The 22465-nt window shown below is 43.9% G+C and overlaps 1 protein-coding gene across 3 annotated transcripts; it reads left to right on the forward strand.

Annotated features, from left to right (window-relative positions):
• The first annotated feature begins 14 nt into the window (after positions 1-14).
• On the forward strand, positions 15-12014 carry ATP6V1E1 (ATPase, H+ transporting, lysosomal 31kDa, V1 subunit E1). 3 transcript variants are annotated; one of them, XM_010022819.1, is made up of 9 exons: positions 15-77; positions 3463-3528; positions 5043-5152; positions 5627-5693; positions 7497-7586; positions 9479-9547; positions 9937-10031; positions 10896-10983; positions 11413-12014. In XM_010022819.1, exons 1-9 carry the CDS (start codon positions 45-47, stop codon positions 11473-11475), a joined length of 681 nt encoding a protein of 226 aa, XP_010021121.1. In that variant the 5' UTR covers positions 15-44; the 3' UTR covers positions 11476-12014. The 3 variants fall into 3 exon arrangements, with proteins under 3 accessions (XP_010021121.1, XP_010021123.1, XP_010021122.1); XM_010022821.1 differs by lacking the exon at positions 7497-7586 and having other exon boundaries at positions 45-77; XM_010022820.1 differs by lacking the exon at positions 3463-3528 and having other exon boundaries at positions 45-77.
• The last annotated feature ends 10451 nt before the right edge of the window (positions 12015-22465 follow it).

Here is a 22465-nt window from a genome sequence, read left to right on the forward strand (position 1 = left end):
GCCTTCTCCCGAGCTCCGCGACCACCGCCGTCACCACCACCACCATGGCGCTTAGCGATGCCGACGTCCAGAAGCAGGTAGTGCTGCGGGACCAGCCCGGAGCGGGGACCAGGTCTGCCTCCGCCACACTGCCCTCGGCCCGGGCGGGGGGAGCTGACAGGGCGGACCCAGCGTGAGGAGGGGGGCACCGAGGGTTGGACGGGCGCTTCCTTGCCCTGAGGCGGTGCTAGGGTGTGGGGTTCAGGTTGTAGGGCAGTCTGTCCGGGAAAGGGCGAGTCGGAGCGGGTGGGGTAGTGACAGCTCTGAACCCTGCAACAGCAGGACCGGCTGCGGCCCGGTCCGGCTTTCGTTTGTGGATTGGGGCCTCAAAAAATGGAACACTGGCAGGGATGGTGGAGGGGAAAGGTCTTGTGTGGGAATCCTAGTCAGAAGGAGAAGTCTTTGAAGAAAGTGAATTTTTCCCTGGTGGGATTGCTTGGCCACCCTTTGGGGAACTTTGTTGAAGCATTTTCATGATATATTATACCAGTTTACAATGAAAGGGGTCATGAGTAGCCTTTATGCCATCTGCAGTGTTTAATTGCTCTTTAAGACAGATAAATATATTGTCCCAGATAAGTACTGCCTCTTTACATGTTGCTTTCTAAGGACTTTCCATCTCTTTTTTTCTTATAGCTGTATTACATCTAATTAGCTGTAACTTAGCATTTGGGTTAACTATTCAGCATTCGCAAATGCCTTTTCACTTTTATATCCTAAACAGAGTAGCACAACCTGGGCTTCCCTTGCAGTGGAAACTTACAGCCCTGTCTATGAACACTTCCTCCTGAGGCAGGACACTTTGTCTTTATTGACAGTAAACACTGGCCTTGCCTAAAAGAGCTGCTTTGAGCTGGGTTGAAAATGGTGTGCCATGCTAAAGACTGCACAGATCCAGTCGGCACTGGTCTGTGGAGTTTCCTACAGGTGATGAGCAGGTCAGCCAAGTTCCCTTTGTCCTTTGCATCAGAAGTGCTTTGTGTCTCACTTTCTCATTCAGTAAACATAGTCTCTTGGCAAGGAGGCATCACATTGAAAGTAAAATCAGTAGGCTGGCTCTCTCCAAAAGAGGAACTGTAACATTATGTTCTATTGCCTTTTATTAGCAAAGGTTGTTTATTTTTTCCTGCTTCTTCCATGAGGATGATAAAAATAAAGCTGAAAGCCACCACAGACCTGAACTTGAGAGGTTAATTCAGGATCTGTTGGTATACTAAACATGTAATGTTTAGCATTTCACATCTGCAACTCTCCTGTTGTTTTGCACTCCTGAGCCTAGGGTGATTCTGTTAACTGGAAAAGAGAATGCTGCTGATGGCATGACAGTTCTGCATGTGTACACATCTGGTATGAACTTGCCAACTGGTCCTCTGAACTATGTTCCAGGGTGTTTTCAGTAATTTTCACTTTGAAAATCATCTCTAATTAAGAATTAGAGATGAATTAGAGAAGAATTTTTCCCACTGATTGATAGACTTGCTTGCTTTATTCTGTGAAAGGTGTTTAATAGGTTTTTCTGTCTAACCCAGCTAGTCACTTCTGGCTAAAGTTAATTTAACATCTAGAACTTCCCATGGAAAGGATGATCACGCTACTACTGATGGGAAAACCCCGTTCTTCCCGTCTATAGGGAATGCTGCTATGATAAAGTTATTAACTTCATTTAAAATTAATTTCTCATTTAAAAATAACGTATTTTTGTCAGTGTTGTTAAAATTAATCCTACTTATAGATGTTAGGATCTCTTTTAATTTCTGTGAAAAGCAGAAAGGGATTTCAGTACAGGAGATTTTGAAGGAAATAACCCTGTTCCGTGTTCGCCGACTAGAGGAAGTGGATGCCGTATTAGCTTGCTTCCATCTTATTCCTCTTCATTATCAGGGGATGTTTCTTGAACACCAAGAACTGTTTAAAGTCTAAAATTCAGAAACCAAACCAAACCGGAGGAAGTGACTCAGTAACGTAAGGCTTACTACTGCTGTCCAAAAGTTCTTCATCTCCTTCAACAATAGGCTATTCAGCAAAATAGTGACTTATTCTGTATGCCTCTCCTGTCCTTTCTGAAATGCAGGTAGAGATAAAGCTTGGTTTAGCCAGTCTAATCACGTGTGGAGCAGGGTAGGAAAGTGGCACTGTAGGTGGACATGCACTGGGAAGTGTTGCAAGCTGGAATTAAAAGAAAAACTGCTGATTTGATTTTGAGGATGGTGGATAGTATAGTTCACTTCTTCCACTGCACATGCTTATAATCTTCCACTTGTCTGTTGACTTCTGGTTTTTCATCTATGTGGGCTAGCGCTGTTCTGCACATTGGCTAGTTTTCATATTGACACCTTTCTTATTTCTTTAAAGCATTTCATTTTAACATGAGATTATATAAATAGAATCTTTTGTGCAAGTGTATTCAGACGAGATTGTCAGCAAAACATGTCTCATCACTAAGTGCACGCAGAGAGTCATTAGGTTTTTGTGGTTCGTTCAAGTATATGGTCCACTCCATCTGCCCTTGGAAGTGGCTATGCCTGTTCAAAGTTGCAGTTTGGTTGCGCACAAGTGCTTACTGTCTTGCCCCAAATGTGAACTTAAACTTATGTCTGGTCACAGATAGGCGAGTGATAAATAACCAGAACTCTGTATAATTCCTTTCCTTGTCTTTAAGTTGTCGGACCTATGCTTTGTAGTGGTTTGAGGTGGTTTCAGAAAGGTTCTTCAATTAGAGCATATTAGTGCATACCAGGCTCTAAAGGAACGTGTGACGTTCTTGATGTGGTCTTGACCAACTGTTGCTGCTGTCTCTGTCTCCTTCCCCAGCTCCTCCAAACTATTAGGCAGCCACTTTATAAAGTCAATTTGTGTAAAGGAACTTCTGCTTGTACAGATCTGACCAGAGTGGCCAGTAGTCCTTCGCTTCACCAGTCATGTGGTGTGGAAGGTCCAGGTTCATTCAGACACTATCTAAACATGATGTAGAGCAGAGACTCAACATTAATCTTCTGTGTTTCGTGTAAATGTCTTAACAAACAGACTAATTGCACTGTGGTAGGATTTGGGGGTTTATTAGTGGGTTGTGTTTTCTTTTTTTTTTTTTTTTTTACTAATCCTGAGAGGGAGGGAAAGTTGTGTGGTTTTTCTTTGAATTTTTTTTTCCCTGCATAGTTGCATATCTAAAGTACATTCTTCTAATGACAGCCACTGAAACAGCATTACAGAGAATTATTTTGGTTTTCTTATAATCTGTGTTAAGATGAACTCACTCTTTGACCTGTATGATCAATTTAATTTCCTTGAAAAACCAACATTATAAACATTATATGAATTAGTAAATGGCTATGGAGGGGCCTACTGTACAAATGAGTACAGTAAAGTACTCTCATCAAAGTCTTTTCCAACACGAAATATTTTATTTTCTCTCTTTTGTTACAGATCAAGCATATGATGGCTTTCATTGAACAGGAAGCCAATGAAAAGGCTGAAGAAATAGATGCAAAGGTAAAAATGGAAGTTCTATGTTAGTAAGTGCAAAAGGAAAACAGCACCTGACATCCCGTTTTGATAGTTACAGTCAGAGCAGTCCTAGAATGCTTCTGTGAGTTACAGGTTACTTCATGTTTAGTTATTACAGGGCAAAAAGCGATGCTACCACATAAAGTTAATATTTGTCAGCTTCTGACAAATGAAAACAAGTCGGAGCTCAGGTTTTCTTATTGGTTCTTAAATACAAATTTATTCATATGCAAGTTCACTCATTCATTTTTAAGCAATCTGGAGAACTGAGTGGTAATATGAATAGACTGGATGAAGTGGAACACCTTCCCCACCTCCTATACATAACTTGACATCACTGAGGATTAAAGGAGTTCTCTGAATGATGATGAATTCTGATAAGGTTTGTCATACCAAGTTGTTACCAGAAGGTTTAATTTTAATTTTATGACTTCCATAGTGTGTCAGGCAGAAGCATCAGTAGTAAATTAAAGCACTGATCTTACACAAGCATTCATATATGTACCAAAATGAGAAAAGATGAGTTAAACTGGTTGAATTATGTTGGTGGAAGTTTGTCTGTAAGCAGGTTCATTCCTAAACCTGTGTTGCCACTTGCAGACTTAATTCTAGATGCAATTTAGTAGGTATCCTGAGGAACTAAAACGTAAATTTATATGTAAGGCATGAGCTGAATTACTTGCAGAATTCTTCACTTAGGTTAATCCACAAGAGACTGAGTTTAATATTAACCTGGTGGATGTAGCTGTTTAATAAAGAAAGATTAATGGTACCTTATAACTCTAACCACCTGCACTATACCAGTACTGAAATACCTTGTTGGTATTGGACTCAGCATATGTGTTACTGATTGATAGTATTTAATCTTCCTTAAACATTTAAATCTACACAAATATTTAATCAATACTAAAGCAGGTATTCCTGAGGATCTGCAAATAGAAGTCAGAAGTTGAAACTGGATTCTCAGGTGTAAATAGGAAAATATTTCATCTCTTTTCACATGCTGTCTGGATAGGCTTTGTGAAAAGGTAATAGCTATACTGTTACTCTCCTTGTGTAAGACTTACTTGAAGTAATGAAGCTTGTGGACACTGAGGGCTGGATAGCTTGTTTTAGGTAGAATCTCTTGTAGCTGGAAGAGAGACCAATTCTGTAAAAACAAATCAGATCTGAAGCTCAGGTTAAATGAGTTTTGCTTAACAGTATATAATATATAAATTTGGTAATTTTGTGCCTGAGGAATCAATACTGCAAAGAAACGTGCGTCAGTGAATTGATAAAATATGCTGTATCTTAGCAAGGTTCTTGTGCAGCAGAACACATCCTGTACTCCCTTGGCTTCAGTACTGATTGACATGTTTTCTGTACATGGAGCCATAAATTGTATCACCCCAGCTTATCTACGAATGTGCTCTGAAAGCATGGCTGTCTCATTTTGAATCTGTTTTTTTCAGCCCATGGAATCAATTTCCACTTCAGTTGTTTAATTTTTACTATAGGCAGAAGAAGAATTCAACATTGAGAAGGGTCGCCTTGTTCAGACACAGAGGCTGAAAATCATGGAGTATTATGAAAAGAAGGAGAAACAAATTGAACAGCAAAAGAAAATGTAAGTTGTTTAGATTAGATGGCTGTCTTCAGAGCCCAAGCTCTCATTTTATTGCTAATTTTATACAAAAGTGCTTTTCCCTGACAAATAGGCAAATTGTAGCAAATATTTCTGATTGTGAATTTCTTGGTTTTCCTGGGGACAAGTTATCAAAGGTGAGCTACAGTAGTATAACTGTTACTAAGTGTGGTGAAAGAATCTTTCATATTTCTTTATGCATTTAATGTCTAGAACTCTACCCTGGTCTGTTACTCTGGGACAAATGATCATGTCAGGTTTAGTTTTGGTGGGCCTTTACTGAAGGACAGGGTTCTGCAAGTCATTTGTTCAAGTTCAGAAGCAAATTCGAACAAGTGAACAGGCTTTGTTGTTAAATGTACTACTGTTAACTTTAAATGTGAAGTATACAGTTAAACGTTGCAGTTCTTCTGTCAAAGTCTGATGGATTGATTCAACTTTATCTGCAACTTGCAGTCAGATGTCCAACCTGATGAATCAAGCAAGACTGAAGGTCCTCAAGGCAAGGGATGACCTTATTGCAGTGAGTATCTCTGTAGTAAAGACAACAGAACTTTTGTTTCTACCATTTACTAGGGAATGTTCTTAACCATTCTCTAAAGAAAAATATGATTTGTAATTGCGTGATGTTTGCTTCAGCATACAAAAATGGCTTTCCCAGCTGCTCTGAAAAGTCATTAAAGATTTAGTCCAGCTTTGCTAATCTGCTTTATCTTATTTTCACAGTTTCTATTATCTTCTCTTGTAGGGAAGTACAGTTCTCTGCCAGGAACATTGCAGGCAGTATTGTGTCTATCATTTGGACAATAGCTTATTTCTTTAAAAAGCAGGAACTCTCTCTTGCACAGTTGGTAGAACTTTGAAGTTCTGTTTGCCTGAAGCAACATTTATGCGTTAAAGCTGCATGGCTTAAGCAAGTAGGCTTAAAATGCCACTAACCAGGTTTTTCTGCCTCCTTTGGTGGCCCCTAGTACGTGAAGAGGTTTGTTCCTTGTTCTAGTGGGTGACTTATCTATGTGTTGACATATAAGGTGAGTGATCATTTATCAGAGAAGGCTACATTTAGTCTTAGTTCAGGCTTACTATGTTTGTCTTGCACCAGGTGTAGTGTATTCTCATTCTGCTCATTGTACAGCTTGTAGGTTTCCTCTGTCTCTTACCCCATCTCTGGAACAGTTGGAGTGTTCCATATTCTGCTAGATGGTGCTGTTGAGCTATTGGAAAAACTGAGAGACCTGTAGAAGTGAAAAATAAAAAATTGGCTAATGTTAAAGTTGATGCTACTATGAAAAGGGGAGTTAGCAGAAGAAAGTCACCGGTTTATTGATTCTTTAAACCTAGTTTCAAACTTTAGATTGTATTCACAGATGGGAGGAGGGTGGGTGGCTGAGGAGCTAACTCTATTGTGATAGTCTCTGTTGATGAGTCTTCCTCATTTATCTGCTGACTCAGCCTCATGCTTCTGAGTAATGCATAACACTCTTCCTCATTTTAAAACATTTAAAGTCAGATGCTGCTAGCTCTTTCTTCCCTTATCACATCTTTGGCCTCTTTCATGAACAAGAGAGATGAGCAGTTCCAGAAAAGCTGTTTATTCTAGGGTGGACAGTATAACTAGGTTTGACTGTGACATTAAATTGTGATAGTCTTATATCCTAGCACTGATTGTGTTAACATGTACTCTTCTTTGAAACACTGGAGCAGGGCAGTAAAGAAATGTTTATACCAAATCATACAATTTCTTTATCTGATGGTTGACTTCAAGGAGTTGTGTTTGAGTTGACTCAAATTTCTTGAAAATTTAATCCCATCTGGTACTGATTTGCTGAATAATGATAATCAAAACCAGCTACTACAAATTAAAAATAAGGTCTCACTTTTAAATTTTGCCTTGCATTTACTTACAATTAAAAAAACCCCAAATATCATCTGATAAAAAGACAGATTAGATTTCTTTGCTCGACCACAAAGCAGAAAGAATGTTATTTGGGTAATTTTATTAGCTTATATTAGGCAGTGATTTACAGCATATTTAGTTTGTCTGAATTAATATTATCCTTTTACTACTGAGTTCTCTGTTTTTAATGAAAAAGGAATTTTTGTCAGGTTATAATGGGTTTGGACTGGGGCAGAGAGAAGGGAACTGTTTGGAAAGGATATTGTGCCATGCACAGAGATGAAGGTCTAGCTTGGATGAACACCAGCTGGAGTGTACATTTACGTGTTGGCAGGGTGTGATAGCTATAATAAGAGTACAGAAAGTTGGTAGGCATGAAACCAAATGCCAAACAGATGGGCTCTGCTGATCTGATTTCTTTGAATGTAGGATTTGCTGAATGAGGCCAAGCAGAGACTTGCCAAGGTGGTAAAGGATACTGCCAGGTACCAGACACTGCTGGACGGACTAGTTCTACAGGTAAATATTTAAATTGTAAAAAAATAGATGATCGCATCCTCATAGGTGTCTGTCTTCAGAAATAACCCACTGGAAGTTAACTGTTGTAGTGGAATCTAGATCAAATGTTGCTGGGTGAGCTTTGAGTTTTAAACATCACTTCTATGTCTTTCAATCTTGAATTCTGAACAGATAAGGTTGCAACTTATTTTAAGGTGTAAAACCTCCTATACCAAGCAGCAGTTCCATTATAAGAATAATTGTAGATGTGCACACGTACGTTATAACATGCACGTTTAGGATGCACGCTTTAAGCTTCTGTAGTAATTAGCTGGATCAGATGTACTTTGGCAAAAGCTGTTTCTCCAAACCTAGAAGTCAATAGTTAGCCACTTTTAAAATCTTTTTGGCGTTTGCAACTTATAAGTCCTGGCTTTGACAAATTTCTTGTGGAACGGTATGCATCTGTGTCAGACATACAGACAGAAATCAAAACTTTGCTTACCTACAATACTATCCTCAAGCTCCAGAAATTAGCTGCTAAAATCCTATAAGCATTGGCCAGGGTCGGTTGTGCAGCCGCTAGTGCCACCCTCTGGTATGAACTGGTCCTGTTACTAGCAACTCAAAATCCAGCCGGGAGCTCTCCAGTCCAGTTTGGTGTCATTTCGTAACAGTGTTTCCTACCATCTTGTGCTTCTAGTTCAGTGTTGTTTCTTTGTCACACTTAGGTCTGGTATTGCTGTACATCAAACAAACTTGTGTCACTATTGCAAGCTGGCCACGTCTGTCTTGGCTCATTGCATTTGATCCAGTGAGGGATCTGTACTCATCAGTAGTCACAGTTGGACTAGATGGTCATTGCAAGTTTCTTCCAGCTGGATCTCAACCTATTCTATACTCATGTAATACTACAGGAATTGCAAGGCAGGAGTTCTTACAACAGGCATTTGAAACTACTGCATGTCTTCTCCAAGAACTGCACATGAGAATGTCAGCTTGGCTACATGCTCCGTCTACTTAACAGCAATGATCCTTATGTACATTATCTGGGCAACTCTATCCTATGATACATATGTTTAGTTGCACTTGAGTTCCTGTCCTGGGTTCAGCTACAGCAGTCATTTTTTCTCCTTCTTAGTAGCTGGTGCAGTGCTGTGTTTTTGACTTTCAGTCTGGGAACAATGCTGATAACACCGATGTTTTTAGTTGTTGCTAAGTAATGTTTACTCTGACCAAGGACTTTCTCAGTCTCATGCTTTGCCAGAGAGGAGGGGAAGCCAGGAGGAAGCAGAGACAGGACACCTGACCCAAACTGGCCAAAGGGGTATTCCATACCACAGCACGTCATGCCCAGTATATAAACTGGGGGGAGTTACCCGGAAGGCCCAGATCGCTGCTCAGGTCGGGCTGGGTATCGGTCGGCGGGTGGTGAGCAGTTGTGTCCTCTCCCCTTGTTATTCCTCTTATCATTATTATTGGTAGCAGTAGTGGTTTGTATTATACCTTAGTTACTGGAGAGCTGTTATCTCAACTCGTGGGAGTTACATTCCTCCAATTCTCCTCCCCATCCCTCCGGGAGCAGGGGGAGGAAGGAAAAAGGGGGGAGTGAGCGAGCGGCTGCGTGGTTCCAAGTTGCCGGCTGGGCTTGAACCACGACAGTTCCGAACTAGAAGCCAACAAAGAAACACATAATCCATAGTCGTTGAAAGAATCTCTCTTTCCCAGATATTGGTGCTGTCTTCTCAGAATGTCTGCATGAGGTGAACTTGCAAGCAAAGACCTAGATAAGAAGCTAGTATTGTCAGGTTTTGGATTTCAAATTGATCAGCTTCTTTCCTTTCTTGGGTTTGAACAATTCTGAGACAATTAAAATGTCGACTTTCTGATACTATAATGGTTTTCTTGTGCAGGGATTCTACCAGCTGCTTGAGTCCAGATTAGTTGTTCGGTGCAGGAAACAGGATCTCTCTATGGTTAAGGTAAGACACTTAGGACAATTTGACTGTATCCTGCTCACAAAGGCTGGATCCTGGCTGCAGTTATTTGCTTCTCAGATCCCATCTGTGTGACATGAAAACAAGCTTTGCTTGCTGCACTTCTGCTGCAGATACAATGCAAGAGAACAAGTGTGCTTTTCAAGTTGGGGATCGTTTGCTTGGATATTACCTAGGAAACTTTGGACATTGCTACAACATGAAGAATAAGAATTGGGTTTGGCTCAAAAGCCATACTGAAATACCTTTGCTTAATTAAAAAAAGAAAAGCTTCAATCCCTTAATTTTGTTACTACAAATGATTGAGTGGCCAAACCCAAGTGGTATGCTAGCATTTGTCTAAATGCTAATTGGAGATTTATCTTGTATCCTAGACTGCTGTACAGAAGAGCATTCCCATCTACAAAAATGCCACAAAAAGGGATGTGGATGTTCACATTGACCAAGACAACTTCCTGCCAGAGGATATGTAAGGAAAATGAGAGTCTTTTACACAGAGCACTAAGTTCATGCAACTTTTCAAGCCACAGCTCCTACTAGAACAGTCTCAGAAAATTATGTATGGAATATCCTCACAGTGTGTCTGCTGCTGTTCTAGTGGAATTTGGCACTTCTTCGTGTTAATCAAGCACAGACTCTGCAGTTTCCTCCAGCCAAGCACTGTCTCAATCAAAAATGTCAATAAAAGTTTTGTGCAACCTCCAGCCTGGTTCACAGTACTGAATTAGAGAATAACTATATAGAAACCTAACCATTTTTAAAGAGAGAGGATGCAGATGTAGCCATGCTTTCTATCCCAAGAGGAAGCAAACTGAGTCATAAAGTGCTGCAGGATAATCACTTGATGGGGTTTGCGTCTCTTATATCTGCAGGGCTCTATTTCCACGTAGTATGAGAAAGGACATGGCACAAACCTGTATGTTCTGCTAGTTAGCAATCTTTATCTATGGGCCAACAAACAACACTTCTAGCACTCTTCCTCACTTCCCAAATCTGAAAGCTGTCTAGTAATAATAAAATACAGAGTCTGAAGCTGTTCTGAAGTGACAAATTTCATAGCTCTGCTTGCATTTAGATCATGCTAATGTGGACCCTTGTATGTAGCTGTGCTGTCTGATAACTCCAAAGGTGCTTTGCACTGCTGCTTCACTGGGTCGCTTTGTGATGATTCCTGTTAAGACATAGTCAAAAATAAGATTGTTTTTAGAAAATTAAAAATCTTATCTACTTATCTGACTTGCCTGTAAGTGCTGATTTTGGACAATGTATCTGCCACATTCTGACTTTGAGATGCTCCATGGATTTCACAGATACTTTTTGTTTTCCCCTCTAGTGCTGGAGGAGTTGAAGTCTATAACAGTGATGGTAAAATTAAGGTTTCCAATACCCTGGAAAGTCGGCTGGACCTTGTAGCCCAGCAGGTGAGTTTCTTTAACAGCCAAGGTGAACAAGATATAATTGACTAGTTTTGTCTTGTAATTAAATCCGAATATGTCACAATAGTGTGTGGGATTGGATTTCATTATAGAAAGAAGCAAGTTGCCTACTTTTGTGATTCTCTACAACAAACACGGCTTTCCTTTCACTGAGGGTCTTGTCTACAAGTTTTCCGAACTCTTCCAGGACCGGTGATTCCACCACTTCCCTGGGAAGCCTGTTCCAATAAAGCCATCCTTTAAGTCTGTAGAGTAGCAGGCAACGTGTGATCAGGTAAAGGCTTCAGAAAATTCAGATGAATTGACGTGTCAGTTTTGAAGCCTAGCCTAGCCATCCCACAGTGCCTGCAATGAGGAATGTGTACAGTGATTGTATTGCCTGTTGCATGTAACTGATGTACTTTTTCTCAACAGATGATGCCAGAAATCAGAGTGGCTCTCTTTGGTGCTAATGCCAACAGGAAGTTTTTGGACTAAACCTCTATGAGAGAAGGTGGGATCTGTTCCACTGCCATACTGAAGGGGATGCAAAAGCATCTGCTAATTTAAAATCTTGAAATGTAACATTACCGTGTCATCCAGTATCTGTTCTTCAATGGAATAATTTTGCATACCTGCTGTGCTTAGCCTCTCTACTTGTGGTTAGAATGTATTGCTAAAAGGATGTGAAGACATACATATTCATCCAGAAGTGACATTTGGGGCTCTTGGCTTTCCTTGCACTGTTGTGGCTCTATAAAGACAAGTGGTCCATTTAGGGTCATTCTCTTCGCTTTGGCCACATCTCTTTCAAATTGTCTAATCTGTGAAGTAAATTACTACGCTACTGGTGGGAAATCCCTTTTCAGTTATGGTCTTCAGTGTTACAGAGGGCATGCATTCCTTCCCAAGGTTAGTAGTTTAATTCATGTTACTTGGTCAGGCATTTCCCTGTTCTGTATATGTGATTTAAAAACAAAAAAGAAAAGCCTGAGCCTGTAAAACTTTATTTATTAAAATAAAATTGTGTGTGTATGGAGTTCTTTTTAGCTTCTCTCTGGGGGATTGGCAGCAACCCTTGAAAAGTGGGTTTGTGTGTATAAAGACTTGCTGCTTGAGGGCTGTGTGTAATAACTGTTCTGTGAAGCTGCAATTCAAGTGCATGGAGTACTGTCGAGCTATTTGCTTGAGTAACATTGTATTGTAAGCAAGCCTTTTGAACAGGACTCCAGGATGTGCTTCATTCTTCCTAAAAAATGGGTCAGTAGTTTTGTTCCCTCAATCTTCTTTCACAAGAGAGAACTCGAGTAACACAACTGCCCTACTTAGATATAACAAATACAATTTATTTCCAGTTACAGGTTTGTTGCTTCTGTGCAGGAGATCCAAACCATACCCCTGTAGTAAGTGCTTTTCAGGATCTGAGGAGCAACAGCTGACTGTGTTGCAACTATTCTATTAGAGCAACTATTAAGTTAAATAACAGTAGTGTAACTATATTCATTACCTAATTTGTGAAGTTTTACTAAAGCTTACTTCTCCTTTGCTTCTGCTGTGATGACTAGTATTCTGTCCACATTTTAATGGTGTAGGACACACAAATTCTGGAGGTGACTTTCCGTATTACAAGCCTCTGCCTGACTTGCCTGACTCTTCACCTAGTGATCGGTTCTGAAACTTGTTTCATGGAAATAAGAAACTGATGGATTACTGCTTGAATATGTTTTGAAATAATCTTCTCTAAGTACTGCAGTGATTCAGGAAGGGTAGGAATTTTGAATTGTGCTGCGAAGAATACTTGCCAAGCTGCAGGAACACTGCTTTATGTAGTCTTTTTAACGTGTGGCCTTTTCTCCTCAAGCTGAGGTGCATGCCCTCATGTAAAGTAGACTCTAAATGCTAGATAAGACTTCTGCTGCCTCATTTCTTCAGGTAGACTTTATTCACTAAAGAAGAAATTGTATTGGAAGTTATTAACACTTTCTCTGATACCAGTAACATAAACATGCTTGGCTGTGACAAAAGGGTTTCTTTGTATAGGTTCTGATGCTCTGCTTCTTCCATGAAGGTAGCAAGACCTTCTCAAATGCAGTTCTTGTATACTTTCAAAAAGCAAAATAATAGCAAGTTAGGTATCTGGCTGTGGAGCTCATAGTGGAAGACACTGGAATTGCTGTTTACTTTCCTCTGGTAGTTTTGTATCACCTCTTGTATCTTCCTGTTCAGGGAAGAGGTAGAAGTAACCACTGTGATACTTGCATATAAAAATTAGTGGCCTCAAGTATGTGTTAGTGTTAGTCAACCACATGGGCAGCAGTGATTCAAAGAAGACGATATGTAAGAAATGGTCTGAGCTTTACATATACGGCATCTGACATCAGAGACTAGTGGTTTGCACCCCCTACACCCTCTCTGCCACAAGCTAACTGGAACACTTGTGCTTGCTCAGTTTATTAGCAGAATTGCAGGTACTCTTAGCTTGAACCATGTCAGCTGTGACAGGAACTTCCTCCTGCACCAGCAGTTCCCTGCAAGTGTGTTACAAGAAAGTACCAATTGATTTTAATCTTGGGACAACCACATGAGAGAATATGATTACAAAAAGTGCTGCCTGCATTACCTGGAACATCGCTGTCTTTCATTCCAGGTAATGGGGGCTGTTTCCAAATCTTACTACATCAGAGATGCAGAGAAAAACAGAATATCCCAATCAGGTTTACCTCATGTAGTTAGCAGCCCTGTTGTGAGTTCTCTTCAGCTTCTCTTCAGCTGATTTGTACACGCATTTTTTCAAGTAAAATGTGAAACAAAAGCAGCATTTCAGGTAGATTTTGGAGTTCCTACTGGAGAATCACTGCAGGACTGTTTAATTATTTGAACTGTACTGCTGGTACAGTTGAAGTAAGATGCACAATTTCTTTTCTTACTCATTTACCTGATGACCTAGGGCAAATCAATGAGGATATTGATCTTTATTCATCTTTGTATAAGCATGTAAAATATCCCTGTTGGGTATAGTAAACAAGGCCTAAGCCAGATCAGCACATTAAGAAACTGGACAAATACAGGAAACAAAAGAGGCATTAAATCAGAGTTCAAGTAAAAGAATTAAGTTGCGATGGGAGAGGCAAGCACCGCAGATAAATGCAGAGTGCAGAGCTGGTTCTGTCTGGTGCTGGGAAAGGAGTTAGGGAAATAGGTAATGTTGTACTTGTTCTGCACAGTTGGCAATAGAAGATTTAAGATCAGGTTTGACACTAAGTGATCAGCAGAGGACTTAAATGTTACTGCACACCTGAGTCACAATGCTTTTTTAGTACTTAGTTTTCAGATGGAGAGGTATTAACATTAATCAGAAAGACACATGCTGTATGGGTGATCCCTGGAGGTGCGTGCAAGTGTCAAGGTGAGACAAAAACTAGAATTAAACAACCAGAAAGTACCAAGAACTAAGGCCTTGGTGTCTTTATTATGCCAATAACAGTCAACAGAGCAGTAACTTCTAAAACAAAGCTCTGAGCTGGCTGTCAGGGGTGAGTGCTACCCATCAGAAAACTGGTAGTGACAGGGCAAGTGTGCTGCTGTTGAAGTGCCCAGCTCTTTGCTTGAGAGCCAGTCTTTGAGGAAAGCACAGCCATGTTTCCATAACAAGCCTTGATAAAACCTAGCAGTGAGAATCTTTTGGGTGAATCCATGAAAGCCTGGCTACAGGCCTTTGGGTGCTCGCTGATGCCACTGTGCAGCTGGAGGCAAGCTGGCAGAAGGAGGATCCCTTGCTTGTCGCATGCCCCTGTCCAGACTGCTGATGTTAGCAAGCAGTGGGAAATAAGTGACAGAAGAATATGCATCTCTGTTACAAAACAGAGGAGTTAGTTAGTTAGATAATACCTTGCACAGACCAATAGTGTACACAGTATGATGAGGCTGGAGCCATCTCTGTAGATCCATGGTCTGTGCCTAAAATAGTCTGGGAGATTAAGAGAGAATTGCCCCTTTATTTAATTCCAATAAATTGGCGTAAGGAACAGAAAAACTGGGAAATAAAAGTGAACTACCACAGAGGGAAACTCAGAGTGAAAAATTGTGAACTCTGAGCTGCTATTCTGTGGAGCAAAGACTCTAGACTGCAGTAAAGCAACTTGGCAAAAGGTGTTTAGCCCTGAGCGAGAGGCGCAGACAGACTGCAGCGCGGTTTGGCTGTGTCTGCCGTTTGATACAGGCAGCTCAGAGAGACAGGTGGGGGCCCCCATCCTGCCTCTCAAACGTGTTTGCAGGGAACAGGCCGTGACAAGAAGGCCCTTCCAGGGCTGGGAAGTTCCTGCTGCTCTCAGCCAAGGTAGAGCTGGCTGGGAACCCCCAAATCTGTCTTCCTAAGCATCTCTTTCAGAGCATCCCATACCGCTTCTTTGGCTTTGCTTTAGAGAAAGCAAGGAAAACATCTGTACAGAGTGTTCTCAGGTTGAGAATCATACTGCCGGTGTGCCAAAAAATGTCATTTCCCAGCCCATGTTACATGATGGATATCAAAAGCTGTGGAAATCAAGGCTACCACATTATTTTAGTTAGTTCAAGGCTGATGTGTTGGGAGAGACTGCCTGAGGAAATGATAAAGGTATAGAAATCCCTCCTAGCATTTCTTTCCCATCCTATGTCCAAGAGTACTTGTATGAGGTCCTTTTTTTCAGGCAGTCCTTGGACCACATACCTCCTATTTAAACACCAAGCTATTACACTACCCAACCTAGCACCACCAACTGCAAACCCTGGGGCTGTTCAGGATCCTGGATTTCATCCTACCATCTGCCAGTGGCAGAAACATCCCTACTTTTCCCATGAAACTTTTAGAAGTCTTTTAACAGAGAGATTGGGGTTTTTTTAACAGAGATCACTGGTTTCTGAGCAGCTTTGACTTCATACCATGAACCTCTAAGGTCTGAAAGACTTGTTGCTTCCTAAACCAGCTGCAGGGCATGCAGGAAGTTCACAGGCTTTCTCCTTCCTTTCTTCTGGTTGCCCATGTGGGTTCTTCAGGCCTGTGTATTAGCAGGGCCATTTCTCTCCCCACCTGCTGACTTTAGCAGGTAGCAGCTGGTATAGAGCACCTACCACAGACAAAACCTTCTTGGAATGTCTTCTGGAGAAAGGCTCATGCTTTCCCCTCGGAAGGCTCCAGAAGGAGAGAGGAGCCTCGCTATCAGCAGCAAAATGCTGGAAGTTAGTCCCAGAGCGACTCTTGAGTGGGAGCACAAGAAAATTATTGATCCGCCTAAAAATGAAATTACGAGTATTTTTCCCCCACACACATGGTGTTGAGCAGTTTAAGTGCAGCTGCTCATTCCACACTTGTGCTCTCAGCTCCAGGCACTTTGAAGGAAGATGGTAGCTAGCATCGCTAGCCAGGGCCACACTGGCAGCACCCACCCCTGCACTTGCGAGTCTTCTCCCTGGTTCTCTGCTCCAAAAATGCACTGACCCACTTGCACCAGCCCAAGACTGCCCAGCAGCAGCAGTGTTGCAAGGCACAATGGTCCCAATAGTGGTATGACAAAAAGGAATTCCCTCATGACTTCAGCTGGTGATTGGCTTTGTGTCATGGTGCTTGAGATACTTCCAGGAAGCATTTTAGCACTTAGAACTGGAGTACTATTTTATGCGGCTCTTAAACTCCAATGTTATTTCATGTAACTTCTCAGATATCCTGCAATGAGCTCCACAGATCACTTATGTACTGGGTAAAAAGTTCTATAATAGACATGCTTATTGGGATCATGCCATTTTTTGATGCTATGCTAAAATTGGGTCACTAAAGCAACTATTTGATCATTTACTCTCTGATGGTTATACTCTTTACTTAGGCCTAAATGTTGCCATACAGGCAAGACTCCACACCTTGTATGTATAGCCAGCAGCCCCACACACTCCCTACTTATTTATGTACTGATCAGTGTGAATCAAACACCCTGGAGGGCTGATACTGTTGCATCCACAAATGCCAGAGGTGAGACACCTGAGATACCTACACCCAATCTGCACAACACATAGAAGTATACGCAGCTGTCCCCATGGCTGTACAGGCATATCTGCATCTACTCACTATGGCACACTCACGGTGCAAAGGCACTGATGCATGTGGGTGACCTCATACAAATACTGCATCCACAAAGCCGTGCAGAGCACTTGTGTGTTCACTGTACAGCCTTTGCTAAGTGGTTGCTGCTCCAGAGCAGCAGCAGCTCTCGCAGCCCTCCTGGACTGTTGTTGGGATGATGTGGTGGGAGATGAAAGCAATGGGAAATTTGGGTTGATGGCAGCAGCTCCCGCAATGCCTGCAGTGGTCCCTTGGCTACCTGGCAAACAGTGGTTGGGGTGGGAGAAGTCCGCGCTAAGAGAAGAAATGCTGATGGAGCATCAAGGTCTCCTGAGTCTGCAGCATCGCTGGACTTCAGGAGCAGGAACATGAAAATTAATAACACTGAGGATGTCCATGTCCTGCCTGTGGCAATAACCCACATGGAGGGAGCTGTGCCCCGAGGGAACCATTCTTGACTAAGAGCATGAGCACCTCATAATTTTGAAATCTGTATCCCAGCGTAACAGCAGGTACTTCTGCAGTGCACGTTAGAGGCACTAACCTATTAAAAACCATCCAAAATGCTATTACTCCAGCTATGTCCATGCCATTCTGCAGCAGGACGTTCCTCGGCCTCATACACGCTACATTGGCAGGCACAAATTGTTGCTTTCATCCAACCTGAAGCATTTGCCTTTGAGTTCCACCAAGTGACCTCTTGTGAAGTCATCTGGAGCTGTAAATTAAATCGGAACCACCATCTGGCTTTTTTTCTGTTCCTTATTTAATATAGTGCTACCATATCTCCCAGCATCTGATGGGGTTTATTGCTCTGCACTGATCATTTCTTTTTCATCTCCCGTTTCCCTTTTTCATTAAGCACCAGCTCCATGCAACGCCTGGAAGCGCTGGCTGCGTGCGGGGTAGCTGGGCTGGAGATGGCTCTTGCCTTGCTGCTGTGGTGGGCTGGCAGCAGGCGGCTGTCCGTGCACTGGGACAGAGCCTCACACGCTCCCTGCGGAGAGAGGCTGGGCACCCACTGGGGATGCACCATGGGCACTGCTCTGTGTGCCCCCCCCAAGCTGTAACTATAGATTAGCTATAGCTAACCCGCATGTGCTTTTCCAGCACAATGGCTGGAGGAGGCAGCCCTGCTGTGCCATGTGCTGGGGACACAACAGTTCTCTGAAACGTAGGTAGGAAAAAAATCAAGCCCGTGACTTTCTGCTGGAAGAGCTGGGCAAGAGCCTGCTGAAACTGTGACTTCGACACCTGATCAGGAGGAGGGGAGACCTGACACAGTGGAAAGATGGGGAAGGCATGTGTTTCCCTGCTCCATGCAATCCCAAATGGGAATCCCCAACTCGCAGCACCTATGAGGGAGGTTTGCGCTCGCTTTCCCTCTGTGTCAGAGTTCCGCTAAGCCTCCTGACCCCTTGTTAGGCAGCAGTGGTGGCAAAGAGGAGAGAGGCAAAGCTCCTGGGGCAAACCCTTGGAGCTGACCAAAGCTTGGCAGCTTTATTTTTCTGTGAAGTGGTCTCCATGCTGCTGAATGTGTCTCTGGCATTCAGGTATCAACCTTTGCTTTGATTTTAAACTTTTGGCTGGTGATTTAGGCCAATGGATTCCAAACTTTTGTGATCGTAAAAGTAAATACATATACTGAGAGGCATACTCACAATATATATGTTTACTGACAAAATATATACATGTACTACTGTACTAACATTGTATACATTATAAACCATATCAAAACTAGAATTTTAAAAAAGGATGATATAAAAATGAAATAAATATTATTTTACTTCTTAATAGTACAAACATTATTTTCTTCCTGTACCCCTGTAGTGTTTTCTTCTGCATGCACCCCGCTTTGGAGACCTCGGACGTGCCAAAAAGGCTTTCTGTGCTGGTAGGTGCAGCAACCTCTGTGCATTGCGCTCAGTCCTCCGTGCATCTCCAGGGGTCCCAGGGCTTCCCCAGAGGCTGGGACTGGGAATCCCCCCCAGGAGTATGAGGGGCTAAGAAGAGGGTTTCCTGCTCACTATGTGGAACTGCAGCACCCCTCAGCTCCTCTCAGCCACGCTTGGGGGGGCGGGAGGGGGAGGTTCAAGGGTACTGCAGACCCCCCACATCCCACCCCAAGAAGCGGCAAATCCCAGAGGCAGGGAAGCAGGATGGAAACCCACATCCCTTCCCTAGCCCGCTGCTGGATGCTGTTAGTGGGAGCAAAGGGTGCCTTTCCCCGCTGGCGCGGCCCAGGCTGCAAGGAGTGCCAAAGACTAAAAAGGGTTTGGAAAGCAAACAAAGGAAGGGAAGGAAAATATCTTGGACAGAAGATAGAGAGCATAAGTTATAAGTCTTTTGGGAGGCGCAGGAGGGGTGTGTGCGCATGCGTGAATGGAGGATGCAACGAGCAGCAACTTTGATCTCCCAGGACATCTGGCATGTGGGCATCCGCCATACATCTGCCTATAGGGCAGGCCCAGAGACATGCGTGACTGGGATAGGGGGATGGAAACTGAAAGCAAGATGCTCCCTGTTTCCCATGATCTGAGCACCCTTTCCTTCAAAGCAGGCAGGCAGCATCAGCCCCAGAGAAAAGGCAGGTGCTGATGGAGCTAAGCAGCGTTCGGCCTGGCTCTCCTGTTCCCATACCCGCCTATGCACTGGAGCAAGCACTTTGGTGCCCCTAAACCGCTCTGAGCTACATGGGAGCTGTGGCTGTGCCATGGAAGGGCTCCTGGGCTGGAGGGAGATCAGCTAAAGCAGTGGCCTTTGGGACACATGCCCTTGGTTTAATTTCAGCAAGACCTGAACATGGGCACGCTGAGCCCAGATGGCATGACATTGACATGCACCCTGGGACAGGCGCAGGGCGCTGGGCAGGGTGGTGAGGAAGTGTTTGGTGCTTTGGCAGTGATGGACCCTAAACACCAGCAGGCTCAGGGACAGCACTCACGGTACAACATCCTCTGCACAGCAGCGCCAGCCTGCAGCCACTGGCTCTGTTCAGCTGCAGCAGTGGTCACTGCATGGTGGGATGTCAGACGTTGAGCCCTGGCATTGCTGACTCAAGTGCTTTAAAATTAAGCCCTGAGAGATTTGCTTACAAGTGAAAGGGTTTGTTTCCCCTCGCCATGTGAACAGGGCGGGTGTTCAAGCTTTTCTTTACAGGCAATGTGTTTAAATGAAAGATGACTGTCAAGTACCATGACCTGCAGCTTGGCAAACATAGAAACCAGCCCTGCCCAGACCCATGCCAGAATCACAGGCTTTGGCAATAAGCCCTGCTGGCAGGTTTCTGGCCTTTCAGGGGGCTGCACTGAGGTACTTTTGTCTCTATAAGGCTCCCAGACAAGGGCAGCTTTCCCTGAGCTGCTGCAGCAGCGCATTCCCCGTTGCGATATCCCCTCCCCATTGCCACCAAATCCCAGGTGTCCCCATTGCATGATGCCCACAGACATGCCCATTGGTCACATGCATGGGATGGCAGCAAGCACATGTGCCCATGCAATGGCCACCTCATTCTCCTTTTCCAGACCTGACACCTGGCTCATGGTGGGTTGCACCAGCAAAATAAGCCCTCACCCCTACAAAAAGGCCTTTTCAGTGGTAGGCTTTGTTCCTTTTCACCTGGAGAAGCAGCTGCCCGACCCTGCTTGGGCATCCTCTTGAGAGGACACGTTGGTGATGGGGACACATAGCTCTCTCAGGGGATGCTACCACTGTACTTGGTCCACAACAGCCTCCCAGCAGTTGGAGGGAAGCAGTAAGATAGTGGATGCTCTCAAAGCTGTCTCACACCTGGGGTTCTCAGCACCAGGAACCACTGGGACCTGCAGGGGAAAGCAGGGGAGGGGATGTGGCAGTGGTGGGCTGGGATGGCTCTAAAGGAGCTGGGCACTGAGCTGGGTATGGGGAACCTGAATGGAGACAAGGGCAGAGAAGAGGTTTGGGTTTGGTGCAAGTCGGGCAGTGGGTGCAGAGGTGCAGAGGGGAGGTGGTGTTGGAATCCAAGCACACAAAGAGTGACAGCAACTGACATAGGAGAGGAGGGTCATGTCTCCAAACAGGTCTGGTTTGTCTTCTACAGACTTTCTGGGGGACTTATACATTCCTCCTCTCGGTCCAAGCAGCTACCTCCCCCAGCATAAGATTTTCAGTTTGAAATGTAAAAGGTCTTTCCTTTCCCTTTTCTTCCTCTCTGAGCTCAACAAATCCTCATCAAACAAGGAACCAAGCAGCACATTTCTTCACATCATGGTCTGCTGTGCCTGGAAATCCGCACGTACCTCCTTCCTAGGGAAAAGGGTACCCACTTTCTCATGCAAGTGGTCAGTTGGGCTGGAAAGGATGGTTGCAAGGCTGTGCTTGGTTTTACAAAAGGGCCAGGTGAAATACTGCAACCCTCCTTTCTGACCCTGGAACCTAGGAGCTCACCAAGGGCTTGTCCAAGGGGGATCTGGGACAGGGTAACTTCACAAGGTATTCAGCATCAGGGAAGTTTGGTAGGATGTGTTTCCCTAGGGAAGCGGAGATCAGAGGGAGGGGAGGCAGGGGCAGGCAGCCAAGGGAAGCGGGGTAGACTGGTATGCACAGGCTGCATTTCCTCGGGGGAGATTCGTTTCATATGCAGGTATGTCTTCAAAGGGGACACACGGGTGCAGGGGAACTTGTGCTTCTGGGATGAATTGCCCCCCTGGGAACTTGAGTGGAGAGGCAGACACCTACAGGAGCTGTTTCCCAAGGGATGGTTCTAGTTTACTGCTGATTTTCCTAACAAAACATAGTGCTGCAGGATTGGGATCTTCCACAGGCCTGGAAGTGCAGGGACCATTAACAGCCAGGGCTCTGGAGATGGTAAATCTGATGGCATCTCCCGTTTTGCCCAAGCTCCTGCTAAAAGTACTGTCCTGATGCAGCTGGCTGGTCTGCAGGGCTGGCTCTAGGCACAAGCCTTGTAAGATGCCTCTCCCCACGCTGCTGATGCAGCAAATTGTGATCCAGCATCCCTTTGGGAAGGAAAACCAAAGGAAACTCTCAGCTCTGTCAGGAGCACATCATGTGGCACATGTGGTGCAGCTTCCCTCTCCGAGCCGCCAGCTAAGCCAGCAGGGAAGTGCCACTCCCCATCCTTGACCAAACCTGAGGGGCAAAGTGGTGTCCTTGTGCCCTCCTGCCCCTCATAAAGGCACCCCCCTCCGCCAGCCAGAGGCAGCCTCTCGGCAGGGCCAGGCTTTGATGGATTGCAATCCTCCTCTACCATGGTCAAAACAAAGGTCACGGCCTGAGGAAATTGCAAACAAGTTTTGCCCACCAGCCCCGGAAGAATGGGTGCGTTGGTGACAAGGGGCTGAACTCTTTACGATCCCTCCACCCCAGGAGCCTCTTTGGGAAAGGACTTTAAACAAGCGG

This window comes from Nestor notabilis, unplaced genomic scaffold (assembly GCF_000696875.1).
Source record: "Nestor notabilis isolate BGI_N333 unplaced genomic scaffold, ASM69687v1 scaffold20189, whole genome shotgun sequence".
Lineage (NCBI taxonomy): Eukaryota > Metazoa > Chordata > Aves > Psittaciformes > Psittacidae > Nestor > Nestor notabilis.